The 13,626-nt window shown below is 36.3% G+C and overlaps 1 protein-coding gene across 2 annotated transcripts in view; it reads right to left on the bottom strand.

The window, feature by feature from the left end:
- TBCK (TBC1 domain containing kinase) overlaps positions 1 to 13,626 on the bottom strand; it is a 207,843-nt gene that overhangs the window by 178,709 nt on the left and 15,508 nt on the right. For both annotated transcript variants that reach the window (XM_032860374.1, XM_032860366.1), the window contains exon 3: positions 8,469 to 8,541. In XM_032860374.1, coding sequence (XP_032716265.1) covers positions 8,469 to 8,541 — 73 coding nt within the window. The remainder of the gene's footprint in view (positions 1 to 8,468; positions 8,542 to 13,626) is intronic.

Here is a 13,626-nt window from a genome sequence, read left to right as displayed (position 1 = left end):
TTTTAAACTGCTTAATTTGTGGCAATGTTAATAGCAGCAATAGAAAGCTAGAACCTCATTGGTGAATGAAAAAAAAGTCTTTCCACAAACCCAACTGAACAAGACCAGCAACTATTAGTTTACAAAGTCTTAACATACTTCATGAATTGCTGGAAGTGGCTACAAAATCTGTTTTAATGCCCCTTCAAAAAAGAATCCCATCAGTCTCTATGTGCATTTCCCCAAAGTGCCCATTTTCCTGCCTGGCCTTTTGTGGCCTCCTGGGAATTGTGCTCTTAGAAACATTCTGATGAGAGTGTTTTGCCCATTTGAGGCCCTGAACCACTCTAGCTTATCTAGAGAGATAGTTTGTGCACACAATGTGATTTATGTGGAACACCTGCTTTCCTTCTAAGGGTCTAGAGCATCAGTAACTGCAGTCAATCACACAGGCCTTATGTGCCTATGTGACCAAACCCTAATAACCCTCCACTTCCAGACTCAGACAAGCTTCTCTAATGGGCAGCACTTGGCACACACTGTCACAATTTGTTCCTCTTTGAATTAAGTATATCCTCTACAACTCTCCCCAGAGAGGAATCTGGAAAGCATATGGCTCCTTTCCTCCATTCTTTGCCCCTTTATTGATTTTGTTTTGTCTCCTTTTGCTATATGGTGTAACCGTTGGGTACATGACTTCTGAGTCCTGTGAATCAGTGACTGGGAGGGATCTTGGTGATCCCTGACACAGCACATTTCCCATCATCTCAGCCACAATGACTTACTAATATAAAAAAGAACCCCAAATATCATACTTCTATAAGACTAAAAAATTTTCCCCAATTTTCCCCCAATAACCAAACTGTAGTAGGCAGAATCCTACGGTGGTTCCCAAGATCCCTGCTTCTTGATATACACCCTGTATAATCCCCAATGCTATGAATATGATGGACTTTACTCCCATGATCAAGCTGTTATATGGCACAGTTGACTTTAAGAAAGGGAGATTGGGCACCTGGGTGGGTTGAGCCTCTGCCTTCAGCTCAGGTCATGATCCTAGGGTCCTGGGATCAAGCCCCACATCGGGCTCTCTGCCCAGGGGGGAGCCTGCCTGCTTCCTCCTCTCTCTTTGCCTTCCTCTCTGCCTACTTGGGATCTCTCTGTGTCAAATAAATAAGTAAAATCTTAAAAAAAAAAAAAAGAAAGAAAGAAAGGGAGATTGTCTGGGTGAGCCTAACCTTATCACATCAGTCCTTAAAATCTGGATCTAGAGCTTAGAGACAGGGGAAATACAAAAGATTCCAGGCATGAGTGAGATGTGATGAGGGAGTTTCTCCACTGCTGACTTTGGAGATGGAGAGGGCCGCATGACAAGGAGTACAGATGGCTTCCAGAAGCCGAGAGCAGCCTCTGGTTGATAGTAATCAAGGAAATAGGAATGTCACTGCTATCATTGGAAGAAACTGGATTCTGCCAACATCTTAAAATGAATTTAGATTTTTTTCTCCAGAGCCGTGAGAAAGGAAATGAATATTTTTTTTTTACTTATTCTATTTAAAAAAAATTCGAAGAAAATAATAAACAAATCATCAAGATAACATTTGCATCAGACTTTCACCAAAACTAATTTGTCTGGGAAATAAAATTATGGTACATAGTTAAAAGGAAGATGATAGGGAAATATAGTTTGAACTGCAAGACTAAACTAAAAACACAATTAGTTCACTTAATTATTCATTTATAACACACTAACTATATGCAAACTCTTAGGCTGACAATTTTAGGAGATAGAAAAATTAAAATATTATGGTATGCATGTTAAAAATGCATGGTTAATTAGGGAAGGCAAATCATAGCTTCCATAATTCTATGATTGCAAGCAAACAATTATTTTTATTTTATTTATTTGAAAGAGAGAGAAAGAGAGAGAGAGAGCACGCACACAAACGTGAATGAGGGGAGGTACAAAGGCAGAGGGGCAGAGAGAATCTCAAGCAGACTCCCCATTAAGCGCACAGTCAGACATGGGGCTTGATCTCAAGATCCTGAGACCATGACCTGAGCTGAAACCAAGAGTGGTGTTCAACTACCTGAGCCACGCAGGTGCTCCTGCAGGCAAACAGTTACAAGCTAAAAGGGAAAAGGCACTTTACAACTGGAGAGATTCAATGTAATAAAGAAATTTGGAGTAGGAAAAAATTTTTGCTTTGGCTCAGCGGTATGGTCTAGAAAGATGGAGGTAAGTGAATAATTTTAAAAAGTGCTATACATCATGCCAAAGATTGGAGATATACATTTGGACAAAAGGACAGCTCAGTCTTCATATTATATGTCAGTTCCCTGGTGCTAATTTAGAGAGTTTGATTGAAGTTAGATCCTATGCCTATAAAATGCACCTTCCCCCCTCCCCCCAAACACAAAAGTGACAGCCACCTAGTGTTTCTGAGCAGGGAATGGACTGATTTTTAAAAATAATAATATAGCAGCAGAAAGTAGTAAGGAGTATACTAACAGCTCAGTATACTAAGGAAGACCAGTTAGGAGAATGTTGTAATGCAATAGTCAAGCAGTTTGTTAATAAAGGCCTAAACTAAAGAATGTAGAAAACAGTAGAGATGTGAGAAATACCACCAAGGTTGTATTAATGATACTTGATGGCTAACAGGATATAGGGTACAAAGGAGGAAGAAAGCGAAAGATAACTGCAAGATTCCAAGCCTGAGTGAAGTACATCTTTGGTACTATTTTCCATCCTTAAACAAAACAAGTAAAATAGGAAGAAAAGTATACACCAGTTATATAAATCTCTAAGTTACTTGACTACAGTAGAATAATTTCAAATGAATTTTGAAATGAGGGCCCTTGAAGGAAAAAAAAATGTACACGAGCTTAAACTTCTACTATAAGGTTATTTTCTAAAATAAGAATATCTAGTATCCATTTCTGATGACTGTGAGACCTGTGGGTCATTATGCATCTATAGACGGTGCTCTAAAATGTGTCCAAAATTCTTTAGAGTATCTAATTCAGTGAGTAGGCAATCTTTTAATAGGGGCAAATAAAACTTACTCATCCAAGTAAGTCAGATCATGTTTTCCATCAAGCTAGTGAACAGCTGCAGACATAGCCTGCTTCCCATCAAAGTCTCCATGTATAACCATGTGTAACCTCTGCTATGCTGATGGTTCTCTGGTAAATTTTCAAAACCGTAACCCTAAAAACATATGACAAACATTTTATTAAAGAAACATGCCTGCACTACTCACCCTGCCTTCACTTGCAAATTTAGGGACAATGCAGAAACTTTACTCCACATGCCAAAACTCTGCTGAATATCTATCTGTCTATGAACTACACTTGCTGACACTGCTACAGATTAGGCAAAAGTACATGCTCTGAATAAAACTAACACAAAAGGGAAATATTTTCCAAATAGCACCTAGACTTAAAAGGCAAACCATTTTCTCATGCTTGCTTTAAGAGGAGTGATGAAGGTATGTTTTAACATTCTTGGAAAATATTTTTGAAAGGAGTTGAGATTTAAATTTCCTCACTTTCAGTATCTTGAATATGGCTTTAGGGTAGCAATTAAATAGATTCACAGGCACCAAATATGAGATGACTTCAAACAAACCTTCCAAATGCTGTACTTTGTTTCTTGAAACCTACTGGTTATAGGAATTTAATTGAATTCCATGCTTCTATGTTTCCAACAAATAATTTTGATCATTAACTGAAACTGGAGAGAAATATTGGCAAGATCAAACTCTGGCACAAGTAACATATAAAAGCCACTGAAGAGAGAGCAGTATTCTCTAAAAATTAATTCCTCATATTTGAGCTTGAATAAACTATAAAGAAAATGGTGAGTTTTCTCTTTCAAACCAGATCAGCAAGCTATCTGTAAAAATAACATTATTTTATAAGAGACTGACTTGATAAATACCTCCAGGTCACAGCACAAAATCACTATTTTCTGTTTGGATAATATAAATTCTCAAAAAAGTTTTAGGGCCATTAATATTAAAAAAAAAGAAGATGCTTGGTTTTTTAGTGCAATCTGAAACCTCAAGATAGTTTTAAGTTATATTTGTAATATGGATTACTACTATGATGGTTTTAGTACAATACTGCTTAGTTCAATGATATTAAGTGTGTTACAAAATATGAGAGTAAATTGACACTAGACACTTCTCTAATTTTCTAATTTTCATTTCCCTACTCCCCGTCTCACCAATTTTACAAGACTTAAATTTTTCTTCAAAATATAAATCCAGTAAGATATATGCCTTGGATGATGTTTAAATTTAGACAATGCGCTGCAAATAACTACCAGACAACTGGCAGCTTACAGTTTTACAACAGTTAGAGACAGATGGACAAGTAAAAATCAGGGGGGTCTCAAATTGCAAGCCCATCTAAATAGATTTCCTGTTTACTTTGCATCAGCCTCTCTTACAGGTGCAGGGTGCTTACTTTTGGCAGTAGGGGGGAAATTTATATGATTTATAAGCCATAAGAACATCTTCTCACTTTCCATAAACAGGTTATAGAATTAATTAAAATTACAGCACAGCAACTCTGCACATGAAATCTGCTCTGTTACTGGAGACTAATGTAATCCAAATATGTGGAAAGTCAAATAGTTTTCAACAAAGCTAATTTAGATGGATGGATCAGATAACAACTTGGAACTGAACCTGACAGAATCAGATCTACTCAAAGGCAGTAAGTGCTGAATGTTATATTCCAAAATGAATGAAGAAAACACTGAATTTTAGTCTGTTACCAGAAGGATTAGAAAATAGTACTTTACTTACAAAAATGTTTAAATATCTTACTTCGGGGCACCTGGGTGGCTCAGTGGGTTAAAGCCTCTGCCTTCGGCTCAGGTCATGATCCCACGGTTCTGGGATCGAGCCCTGCACTGGGCTTTCTGCTCAGCAGGGAGCCTGCTTCCCTTCCTCTCTCTGCCTGCCTCTCTGCCTGCTTGTGATCTCGCTCTCTGTGTCAAATAAATAAAATTAAAAAAAAAAAAAAGATAAATATCTTACTTGAAGAAATTACAAAGACCCAAAAAAACTACCGTATGTTCTATTTTATGTAAATGAAACAGACTATTAGAAAAGTAAATGGCATGTGGATGGAACTAGAGGGTATTATGCGAACTGAAATAAGTCATTCAGAGAAAGACAATTATCATGTGATCTCATTGATACGAGGAATTTGAGAAGCAAGACAGAGGGTCATAAGGGAAGGGGGGGTAAGATGAAACCATAAGAGACTCTTAATCTCAGGAAATAAACTGAGGGTTGCTGGAGTGGAGGGGAGTGGGGGGGATGGGGCGGCTGGGGGACAGACATTGGGGAGGGTATGTGTTATTGTGAATGCTGTGAATTGTGTAAGACTAACGAATCACATACCTGTACTCCTAAAACAAATAATATATTATATGTTAATAAAAAATAAATAAATAAAAAGAAATGTAAATGGAATGAAAGACTATGAAATTTGCATTTAATCCTATTCATGTTTATCTATCTACTCAAAGAGTATGCTTCCATCTGTAAGATTTTATGTTCATGAAGACATATTGAAAAAAGGTGGCTTCTTTACACCTTTATACTATTGACACTACTAGTGTTCACTGCTATCAGATTTATATCTAAAACAAAGATAAAGCATGAGGAACACAGGAAAGTAAAACCTTCCACAAGCTAATGGTTTAATCTTAGTGGCAAAGTAATATTGACTGTATCCTTATATATAGTACAATTGAAAGTTAAAAAAAAAAAAAGTAAAAGGAGAGAGTTGAAGTAAAATGATGAAAATGGAAATTTGTCTTCTGAGTCACCAGAGTCTCTCTTCTGCTTCAGTTTTTTCAGTAAGCAAAGGAAGGACAAGTATGGGAAGAGGGGGAAATTTCAAGATCAGAAGGAACATTCTATCGTTACTACCACTCTGATGACCAGAGAACTACTCTAGTTGTAGCTTATAGTGTCCTCCAGAATGGTGGGAGCACAAGCCCATGGGTAACATCAATTTTCAGAATGTGGACCAATTCTGATCTTAGTATAGCCATGTCCATTCCACCTCTAGTACTTTTGGATATTCCCTTAATACTCTACCTTCTCTTCATAGTGTAAACATCTTCCTTTCTTCTGTCACAAGTAGCCTAAATCAATACTAAATAATTTTAAGAACTTTAGTTATTTTTCAATTAGTATTAATGTCAGTTAGTATTTCACTACTGTTTTTTTTAAGTACTTGTATGATCTCTAAGACTTGTGTGATAGCCAGCTTCTAAGGTGATCCTCAATGACCCTTGACTTCTGAGATTCACATTCTTAGGTAGTCCCCTCCACAGTGAATAGAATTAATAGTTGACTTCTGTATCCAGCAGACAACTGCAGAAATTGATGGGTGTGTGGTTCCTGAGGGTAGGTCATAAAAGGCATAGAAGCTTCCACCTTGCTTTCTTTTCTCTCTTAGATTGCTCATTCTGAGAGAAGCCAATCCCATGTTGTGAGGATAGAAGAGACCAGTGTTGAAAAGCCTTCAAGATGGGAAAGAATTAAAGCTTACAGTCAACAACTGGCACCAAATAAGTGAACTACCTTAGATCATCTAGCCTGTCAAGCTTTCAGATGATTACAGCTCCACTTGACTGCAACCTCATGAGATCCTGAGTAAAACCATCCCACTAATTCATTCCTGAATTCTTGACCTGTAGAAATTATATGAAATGATAAATGTTTGTTGTTTTTAAACCACTAAGTGGTGAGGTATTGGCTAAGCAGCACAACTAATTCATACTATTTCTTCTTAAAGAAAGAAATACAAATAGGTATGCCATTGGATCAACTACCTTCATTAACAACATAATACTGTTGCTTTATGAGGGATTTAGAACTCAAGCTAAGTAAATAATGGATCACGTTTTTGTTTTATTTTAATTGAGGCATAATTTACATGGGTGAAATACACAAATCTGAAGTGTATATTTCAGGAATTTTGACAAGTTTTGCAAGAACATGCACCACATAAGTAATACCATGATCAAGAGATGTAAAAAATTTCCATTACTCTGGATAGTTTTCTCAAGGCTATTTTGAGTCAGTTCTTACATTACTCCTTCCCCCAACCAGAGTTGAGTACTGTTTTATATATCTATCACCAAAAGTTTTCATCATTCTAGAACTAAATAGCAAACAGAATATGTTCTTAAAATTATAAGGTTTTTACATGTAGGGAGTTGAGGGAAATTGGAACAGGAGGTGAACCATGAGAGACTATGGACTCTGAAAAACAATCTGAGGGGTTTGAAGGGTCGGGGGGTGGGAGGTTGGGGGAACCAGGTGGTGGGTATTAGAGAGGGCACGGATTGCATGGAATACTGGGTGTGGTGCAAAAACAATGAATACTGTTACGCTGAAAAGAAATTAAAAAAAATTTTTTTACATGTAAAAATTATAAAAACATATTCACTAAAATAAGGTTAAGGTATTTCTAAATATATAGAGAAGTCACTTTTATTATGGATGGTCAGGTCAGACTCTTCCAAAGAAGCAAGTAAATGGGTATGCCTGGTATCTGCATCTTTCATTCTAGAGATCACTTAAAACCAAATCATTTAAAGTATCAAGGAACGTATTTTTATACAGTTAATTTGTTTTGCTTTTATTAAATAACTACCATTTAACAATATATGTATTTTTTCCTCCCTCAAAAAAAATTTGTTTTCATCTAGGATATAGCAGTGATTAAAAAGCAATTACCAAGAATGAGAATATTTCCTTAAAAGAGGATGGATAATTATAATCCTATAAAGACTTATGGCAAGTATTTTTCATTGGCTTAGTACAACTTTCTTTATTCATTAAAAGGATATTTTTTATGATTTTAAGATAATTTCAGAAAATTTATAAAAATTCATTTAGTAGTATATTTGTAATAACATATATACCACCTACTCTTCTTGACAAGAATGCCTGAGATAGAAAGTCAAGTTACTGAGTCATTGAAATAATTGAATTTAAACTATATCAGTAAATTCTATCTAAGCCATGGTTATTATTTCTCTCTACCCTTCAATATGGCCTTTCCTTAACACAGTTCACTATGTCCCTAGGAATACCAGCATTCTGTTAGTAGTTACTATGTACTACTTACAGGAAAATACTCTCAATCTCAGCTAGAGAAATGTTTAGTACTGGAAAAACATTTCAAATTTTCATATATATCCTCTTCAGGAATTTTTTTTGTCAAGTACTTTGTAGAATGCCTACCTCACAAAAGCTGAACACTGGACAATGTCAATTTTGAATTTCTATGGGGCCTGTGAATTAAATTTCCTAAAATAAAAATTTGCACCTGGATTTTATTATTAAACAAGTAACAGAAGAAACGAAAACTCTGCAGTTTCTTGTTATGCCTTTTTGTTTGCCAATTTCTGCTTTTCATTTAATCGCCCTGATATTACACAGTACCTCACAGGTTTCCTCTCTCGAAGCAAGTCTTCTAGACTCCGTTCACAGTGTTCAGCTACCACCACCAGTCTTTCTGAGTAAAACAAAGCAAATCCACTTTACATTTGATTAACAAAATGTTTAATAACAAAATAATATAGTCCATTAAAGATATTATAGTACTAATAGCACTGTAAGAGTTTTTTAGACTCTACATTAACTACATAATTACCAGATCTATACAACAGAATAAATGTGTAATAAAAGAGTACATTAAATAACAATTTCACGTCATCTTGTGTTTTTGTCTAGAGTTTCTCCCATGTGCACCAGGAAAAACAGATGGAAAAGTTTTACCTTTGGAAAAAAGAAGTGACCCTTCTTCTGACACAGATTAGGAAAAGGACAAACTTGGATGAAGATACAAAGAAATTTTGATGTGAAGGGGAAATTGGGAGCTAGGGACAAATTGTCTTGGCAGTCTGGTTCAAACACAAGGTTTTGCAACTGAGTTCAGAAATTTGAGAAAAGTAGAAATGTTCTGAATCATGACTATGAAGAAAGAACAGAAAATTGGTTTGGGATTATTTGTAACATCATGGGACCTGCTGAGATTAAGTAATAATATAAAATTTTGGTGGGTACCATCAATATTATGATGTAATTTTTATTTTCCAACAGATAAAGAATTAGCATAGTTCTGAGGGTCAGACCATACATTTTTTTCCCATCATTTATCCCTAATGACTAACACATTGTTTGACACATTTTTAAAAAAGATTTTATGTATTTATTTGAGAGAGAGAGTGAGAGCTCTCCCCACTGGGCAGAGAGCCTAATGTGGTGCTCAATCCCAGGACCCTGAGATCACAGATGGGGCTGAATGCAGACCTTAACCAACTGTGCCACCCAAGCACACCCCTCATTTTTTTAAATCTTTTTTAAAAAAGTTTTTATTTATTTATTTGAATGAGAGACAGTGAGAGTGGGAACACAAGCAGGAGGAGTGGGAAAAGGAGAAGCAGGCCTTCTGCCGAGCTGGGAGCCCGATGCAGGGCCCAATCCCAGGACCCCAGGACCATGACCCGAGCCACAGGCAGATGCCCAACAACTGAACTACCCAGATGCGCACCCCCCACTTTTTTTTTTTTTTTTTTTTAATGAATGCATGTAAGAGTAGTGAGAGAGTATTAATGAGCTTACAAGTGTTTGGGAATTTGATAAGGTCATTTCAGGAGAGGTCACAGGTTTAAAAGAAATTGTGGAGTTTTGTGAATATCTATGCAAATAAGATAGATGAGGAATAAGATTAACACAAAATATGGGTGGCAGACTAGGATGAAACAAAGGAGAGTGCAAAGAGATTGGGAATACTGATCACTGCAAAGAGTTTTGATGAAAATGAAAAGTAGGAAAGGTAGAAAAAATGAGAGAACAGCATATGGGAAAGGAGAATTCCAGAGTAGGAGATCCAGCAAAAGGAACAACTCTCAGTAACAACTGGCTCAAGGTAAGGTCTTGCATGTGGGAGTAGAGATGAAGGACAGTGGTACACAGGCAATCATGTAAGGTATGAGGGCAGTATATTACATGGGTCAAATCTTGGAAGAGGAAACTCTCTGAGGGGGTAGCATTACACCGAATGATCTGAAACAGAAAATGAAAAAAGCTCTAAATTAAAGTGATCACTTTCAGATGAAAGACTGCAAGTGATCTAAATAAGAACTTAAAGAAAACTAAATTTGAAAGAATATTTAACAAGGGGGAAAAAGGAAAAAAAGAGTAAGAAAGAAAATCAGTTCTTCAATAAAGAAAAAAACACAATAAAGAAAAAAACACAAAGTTGACCTTGAAGCAACTGTGTAGTTATTTGCTTTCATCTTACAACATTATGCCAGTTTTCCTAATACCTATCTGGCTGCCTCCCCTTAGTCTCCTCTGTACAATGGCACCCCTAACTGATGCTTCTAGTTCCTCTACTTTTGATTCGGGGTCTTCATACTGTGTTTTCTCTTCATTTACTCCCATGGCTGAAAATTTGCAAATTTTATTTCAAGCCCTGAACTCCCTTCTGCATTCCAGGCTTTTACAGAAAATTTCTCACTTTAATATAAAAGTCACCTCTAACTTGACAGAACTCAAACTGAACTTATACTTTGTTCCTGAAACCTGTTCTTGAGTCTTCAGTAAATGGTACCACCATCCTGCCAGCTCCATCAGCTAGAAACTTAGGAATAATACACTTATTATTAATTAATAAACTTGGGAATAATCCTCCTTTCTCAAATCCAAACGAAAGTCCTGCTATCTCTATCTCCCAAATGTTTCCAGAATCTTTAGTTTGCTCCACACAAACTGGGTCCAAGTTAGGATCCTCTTAATATGAGAGTACAATGTACCTTAACTTATCTCACATTAATTCTTATTACCATCCATCATATTTTCATACTAAAGTCTCAGTGATAAAATAATAATAAATCCAAATGTCCTCTTTAGTTTCATCTTTTATTACTTTGGCTTACCAACTTCCAGTAATGCTAGCCTTCTCTTCCCCATCTTGCTTAAGGTATTAGCACATTGGTTCTCATTGTCTGAAATGATCTTCCTCATTCTCATCTCCCAGCTAACTCCTATCATAAAACACAGAGGTTAAAAGCACAGACTCTTCCATCTAAGCTCAAATTCCAGGTTTACTACTCATTAGCTATGCGACCTTGGACAAGTTTGCTTCTTTTTCTGTGCCATAGTTTCCTCTTCTATAAAATGAGGGAAAAAATAGCACCTACCTCATAGAGTTGTTGTTAGGTTAAAATAAGTTAACGTGTCAAACCATAAGTGACTCTTAATCTCACAAAACAAACTGAGGGTTGCTGGGCAGAGGGGGGTTGGGGGGGGTTATGGACATTGGGTAGGGTATGTGCTATGGTGAGTGCTGTGAAGTTTGTAAACGTGGAGATTCACAGACCTGTACCCCTGGGGGAAAAAATATATATATATATATATGTTTATAAAAAATAAAATTATTAAAAAAAAAAAATAAGTTAACGTGTAATAGGGATCAAGAATAGTGCCCGGCACATAAGTATTTGCTATTATTATTATTCATTCCTTGGTTAAATATGACTTCCATAAGGAACACTTTACTGGTGCCCCCAAATCAATTTGCTCCTCCTATCATATAATCTATTCTGCACTGTACTTTTCTTCAGTAGCACTTACTTCAACTCTAAGGATTTGTATACATTTCTATTTAATGTCTTTTTTAAAAATATTTTATTTATTTATTTGACAGAGATCACAAGTAGGCAGAGGCAGGCAGAGAGGGGGGGAAGCAGGCTCTCCGCTGAGCAGAGAGCCCGATATGGGGCTTTATCCCAGGACCCTGAGATTATGACCTGAGCCAAAGGCAGAGGCTTAACCCACTGAGCCACCCACCCCGGTGCCCCTCTATTTAATGTCTTTTTTCCTCCACTACATAATACGTTTCATGATGGCAGGAACATGTTGGTCTTGTTCTAAATGTATCATCAGTGTCTAGAACTGGCACCTCAGACATATTAGTATCTAAGATAAAAATACTTGTTGGCTAAATGAGCTTGAGCAAAGAGGTATGATGTAACCATTAGAAATGAATAAGAGTCTTATGTGAAGATAGTCATTATCTAAATAGAGATCTGTCCTGCATACAAAATTATATGCCTACATTATAAACTAGGCATAATAAGTCCTCAATAGTGCTTATTTTAATATAAAACAAAAATATCTGAGTTCATTAATATGTGTATTTTCCATTAATTTATAATTTTAAGTTGGATATTCATAAATGTCCATATCCATGAGAGATTTTCGAAGTGTTTGGCACTAGCCTAATTGGTCAGGCTTAAAATAATTTAGGAAAAAAAAAAAAAAACTGTCAGGCTTCTTCTAGAAACTCCTTCAAAATATCATAAAACAGAGTTTGCCAAAATTTCAGGATTCTATGGAACTCTGAACCATTATTTTAATACAGTGGAGACATAATCCTTGGCAAAATATCAAAGTTTCTCCCAGAGGTAATAGAATGTACACCAAAACAATGTTTCCAATATGAACCATTTTTTCAAGAAATCATTAGAGAGTCTTCATCCTGAAACTCTGGACCACTGTTTGAAAATAACTTCTGTTTGTTATAAAAACAATATAGTTTCACAGAATAAAATATGACAAAAATATCTGGGAATCACAATGTGCCAAACAAAAGTCAGCAATGTAGTGGCATTATTTATAAAAAACAAATGTGACATGAAGATGAACTTTAAAGAGTGGAACATACAAAAACTGTGAAATAATCTCTCTTCTAACAAATATTTGATGAATGCCAAGTATCACTGTAGTGTAAATACAGCCTGAACTGTATGTTTTAAGTCAATGCTAAAAAACTGAAGAGGGTACAATATTAAGCCAGAAAGATTTAATAAAGGAGTTGAATGAGGAGAGGAACTAGAAGAAAGATTTAAATGAAATTTTTTTAACTTAAGAGAAAGAAAGGTAAATTGTGAGTGTGTTAGGTTATTAGATAACAGTAACTATATCATTCTTTTGTTACAATAAAAACTGAGGCTAGCTCATCACTTTTTAAATATAGTATCTAAATAAATGTTCAGATAGTAAAACTGAAAAATACAAATTCTGTTCTTAAAAACCAGTATTGTGGGGCTCCTGGGTGGCTCAGAGGGTTAAGCCTCTGCCTTTGGCTCAGGTCATGGTCTCAGGGTATTAGGATCAAGCCCTGCATCCGGCTTTCTGCTCAGCAGGGAGCCTGCTTCCCTTCCTCTCTCTCTGCCTGCCTCTCTGCCTACTTGTGATCTCTCTCTGTCAAACAAATGAATAAAATCTTTAGAAAAAAAACAAAACAAAATAAAACAGTATTGTTACTAGGTCACCGGATGGTTAGTTTTATGAGTCAACACAACTATGCTATAGTTTTCAGTTACTCAAATGCTAATCTAGGTGTTACTATAAAAGTATATTGCTATGGGGGCGCCTGGGTGGCTCAGTGGGTTAGCCTCTGCCTTCGGCTCAGGTCATGATCCTAGGGTCCTGGGATCAAGCCCCACATTGGGCTCTCTGCTGAATGGAGAGCCTGTTTCCCTTCCTCTCTCTCTGCCTGCCTCTCTGCCTAATTGTGATCTCTGTCTGT

This window comes from Lontra canadensis, unplaced genomic scaffold (genome assembly GCF_010015895.1).
Source record: "Lontra canadensis isolate GAN:19392208 unplaced genomic scaffold, GSC_riverotter_1.0 scaffold1, whole genome shotgun sequence".
Classification (NCBI taxonomy): domain Eukaryota; kingdom Metazoa; phylum Chordata; class Mammalia; order Carnivora; family Mustelidae; genus Lontra; species Lontra canadensis.
The sequence above is the reverse complement of the archived record's forward strand: the minus strand, read 5'-3'. Positions and strand labels throughout refer to the sequence as shown.